The sequence below is a fragment of the Chrysemys picta genome, chromosome 8 (genome assembly GCF_011386835.1).
Source record: "Chrysemys picta bellii isolate R12L10 chromosome 8, ASM1138683v2, whole genome shotgun sequence".
Taxonomy (NCBI): Eukaryota; Metazoa; Chordata; order Testudines; family Emydidae; genus Chrysemys; species Chrysemys picta.
In genome coordinates this window covers 6548281-6552249 of record NC_088798.1, presented here as the reverse complement: position 1 = coordinate 6552249, position 3969 = coordinate 6548281, and the positions used below count along the sequence as shown (strand labels likewise).

At 54.4% G+C, this 3969-nt stretch overlaps 1 protein-coding gene across 1 annotated transcript; it reads right to left on the bottom strand.

The window, feature by feature from the left end:
* Positions 1-757: 757 nt before the first annotated feature.
* FOXD2 (forkhead box D2) lies at positions 758-3295 on the bottom strand. Its single transcript, XM_065553790.1, has one exon. It carries the CDS (start codon positions 2904-2906, stop codon positions 1653-1655), a length of 1254 nt encoding a protein of 417 aa, XP_065409862.1. The 5' UTR covers positions 2907-3295; the 3' UTR covers positions 758-1652.
* Between the last annotated feature and the right edge of the window lie 674 nt (positions 3296-3969).

Below are 3969 nucleotides of genomic sequence, written 5' to 3'. Positions count from 1 at the left end.
ACAACAACAACAAAAGGGGGGGGGGGTGTCAGAGAGCGTTGCAAGATGTTTATTTACTTTTGTAAGTTGTTGCAAAATGTAGGCAGAGCTCTCGAGTTTCATTGGTCATCCGAACTCCTCGGGCCCAAGGAAAAACAAAACCCTTCCAGTTATTTTCCCATGTGCCAACGTTTCCAAACAAAATAAAAAAAGGGGGAGAAAAACAATCCGCCCCCTCCACGCGTATTCTCCCCCCCTCCTTCCTTAGGAACAGCCTGGCAACAGCAAGTCTTTGCCAAAAACAGGAGTTGAATTGGTTGCCTACTGTAGAACCAAAACTAAAAGTCTAATAATCGAAAGGAGATGGTATAAACCTTGAATTATGAGGGTTTTTTTTTTTAAAAAAGGGGGCATATTTACAAAAAGAGCAAAAAGCCAAATTTAAACTTTGATATTCTGACCTGGTAAGAAGAGGAACTAAAATATTTATCCTGGGAAATAAAAACAAATCAATACACTGTTGATAGTCTGTCCTTCTATTCCACTTTACTCAAGGTCTATTGAAGAGTTCGGTGCCGAGTTTGGTGCTTCAGTTTAGTTTAGTAATGAAAAGCCCCACTCTACGGAGATCTAAGTGGATTTAGTTTTAAAAGTTACCCATTTTCTAACTGGCGTCAATCGGGTGACTATAGCACTCGGTTCTGAGGCCCAGAGTTAGAGCGGGGGATGATCAGTTCTTCCATGAAGAAAATACATAAGAACGAACGATCGTTTGGGGTTTTGTTTTAAACAGTTCACAAACATTTATTAATTTACACCAGGGTGGGCAAAACTGCGTTGCCTTTTCCACAAAGTATTCACAGATTCTCTCAATAAAATAGATAGGACGGCTGCACAACCAGTGAAGAGAGAGAGATGGAATCTGCACATTATCTCCCGAATAACCTATATACAAATAATTACAAATACATTAAAAAAAAACACCTACACATTTAAGGGGTGGAAAAACTGGGTTAAAAAATGAAAATTATAAAAAACTTCCTGATATCTCCGATTTTTTAAAATGTGTATTTGAATACGTCTCATTAAAAGCATCCGGAGTTTCACTGATTTTTTTTATATGGGATGGTGCTTTATAAGTAAAATCAATCAAACCAAGATTTAAAAAAAAAATCGGATCATTAAACATTTTCCTCGGGAGGAGAAAAATACGCATACGTTGGAGGAAACCCTTCAAATCAGAGCTTTGAAGGAACGAGCAAAACCTTTTAAAAAATACCCAGACATTTAAAACTCTCCTTGTAAGTTTTTCAAAACCAGCTCTCTCGCCAGGATGTTTGCAACTCGCAAAGAACATGTTTCGAAGACCCGAGATCATTAAAAAAGAAAATTAACACCTATAAAATGTTACATTTTAACCAGCTGAGTTTCCCATCGTACATTATGGACACTTTATAAATACACTTTTGGAGTCTGGGGGGTAGTTTAGAATTCTTTTTCGAGCAAAGGGAAGAGAGACAGAGATCTGGATGCGAAAAAGACAAAATAAAAAAAAACCAAAAAAGAAAGAATTCCTACCTTAAAACACAACAGGAGGAGAATTTTTTTTTGGGGGGGGGGGGTATTGTTTTTTTGTTTGAAGGGGGCTTTTTTGTTTGTTTGTTTGATCTCTTTTAAAAGGGACAGCTACTCAGATTTGTGATTTTGCTGGAAAAGTTCTGTCCGGGCTGCAGGAGAGACTCGTGGGCCAAGTTTAAGTGGTTCTGTACCGGTGCCAAAGCGGGAGTCAGCATGGTCAGGACTTGAGCCTGGCTCCCAACTTGGCCAGAGGCGTAAGGGGAGGAGGTGGGGGAGCTGCTGTGGGGCGGCGGGGCAGCGCCCCCGATAATGTTGTCTATGGAAAAGGAAGGCCTCCGGGGGGTGCTGCTGCCGCCGCCGTGGCTGTTGTCTGCCTTGAGGGTCTGCAGGAGGGCGGCGGCGGCGGGCAGGGCGGTGGGGCTCAGCTGCGGGTGGTAGAAAGGTTTCCTGCAGCTCAGTTCGCCGCCCAGGAAGGAGGGGAGGCTGGGGGCGCCGGAGAAGACCGAGGCGGCCGGGGGCGGAGGTCCGGGCAGGGCTGGGCAGTGCGGGGGCTGGAAGGGAAAGGTGCCCCCCGCCGCGGGATGGGGCGGATGCGGGTGGTGGTAGTTCTGCAGCTGGAGGCCGTAGTTGTAGCCGTAGGGTCCGTAAGGGAAGCCGGGCAGGAAGGGGCCGGGGTCCCCCCCGGCTCGCAGCAGGAGCTCGGGGTGCTGGGGGTGCAGCGGCGGCTGCTGCCGTTTGAAGCGCTTCCTGCGGCGGAGGAAGCTGCCGTTGTCGAACATGTCGGCGGACTCCGGGTCCAGGGTCCAGTAGTTGCCCTTGCCCGGGTTGCCCGGCTCGCGGGGGATCTTGACGAAGCAGTCGTTGAGCGAGAGGTTGTGGCGGATGCTGTTCTGCCAGGCCGGGAACTTCTCCCGGTAGTAGGGGAAGCGGCCGCTGATGAACTCGCAGATCTCGCTGAGCGTCAGGCGTTTCTTGGGGCTCTGCAGGATGGCCATGGTGATGAGCGCGATGTAGGAGTACGGCGGCTTCACCAGCGGGTTCTTCCCGGCCGCCGGCGGCTTCTCCCCGGGCGCTGCGCCCCGGGCGCACGCCGGCTCCGAGGGGGCCCGCCTCTCCGGGGAGCCCCCCAGGCGCGCCTGGCTGCTGGCCCCGCTCCTGGGCAGCCCCAGAGGGTCGCTGTCGTCTTCTTCTTCTTCCTCCTCTTCCTCCTCCTCGCTGAATTTGCCCCCGTCCTGGGGGGGCCCCACCACATCGATATCCGCGTCCTCCACCTCGGAGAGCGGCTCCTCCTCCGGGGAGTTCTCGGACATGATCCCGCAGCTGCTGCTCCTGCTCCTACCCAGAGTCATTCTCGGGTAGCCGGGCCCGGGCTCCCCCCGCCTAGCGGCGGCCCCCGGAATGGTACCGAGGCGGCGGCCGGGGCTGCGCGGTCCCCCCGTCTCTCTCCAACCGGGCACGGCCGGCAGCGGGCTCCGGCTCCTTCTCCGGCTTTCAGCCGCTCTCCGGGTGGGAGAGAGTCAAGGCAGGATCCGGGTGGCGGCTGGAGGGGGAGGATGGGAGTTGGGGGGGGGGAGGACACAGAGGGGCTGGGAGCTGCGATCGCTCCTTGGCAGAGTCTGGGGGAGGGAGGGGCGCGGGGAGGGGTGGAAAAGGGGATGGGGGCGGAGGAGGGGGGGCAGTGGGAAGGCGACCTCCCCCCGAGCTCAGACCCAGCGGAACTTCTCACACACTGAGACGCCTGCAACCGCTCCAGAGGCCTTTATACCGCAGGCAGCGCATCACGTGCTGCAGCCACCGCCGACATCCGCCAGCCGCCCCCCCTCTCTGCCACTTACCCCTGGGGGCAACCCGGGCCAAGCGAGCCCCTTCCCTCCCCTGGCTCCCGAGCCGCTAGTGCCGCTGGGGGAGGGAATTTCCACAGGCCTCCTCAGCCCTCCCCCCGGGCATCTGCATCCATCCCTCACGCTAGTCCCACCCTGCAGCCGCCGCTTTGCCTTTGCAAAACCCTCACGCATGTCCCTTGTTACCAGGGACGGTGCGGTCTCCCTCTTGGAGCCTGGATTTTCGGGGGCACGCGTTTCTCTACCTCAGCGACGCCGGGCTATCCTCAGCCCGTCTCAGCAGACCGAGAAGAACACGCCAGTTCTAGATTCGCAGCAAATCGAAGCGACCAAACCGAACTAGATGCAACATGCAGCGTGCTTCGCTCCATACCTGGACCATCACTCCAGGCCGGTTTCTTAGGCACCAAGTGTGACATCCTTTGCCCTCATCCTGTTCCTTGGTCTCAAGAATTCATTGGACGGGGAGGCGAGGGGGGGAAATCACAGATCAAAATACTGGCTGCACTGACTATCCTGGGGAGGGGGGGGGGATAAGAGGGCGGAACTGAAAACACGCTGATGCTAAAAT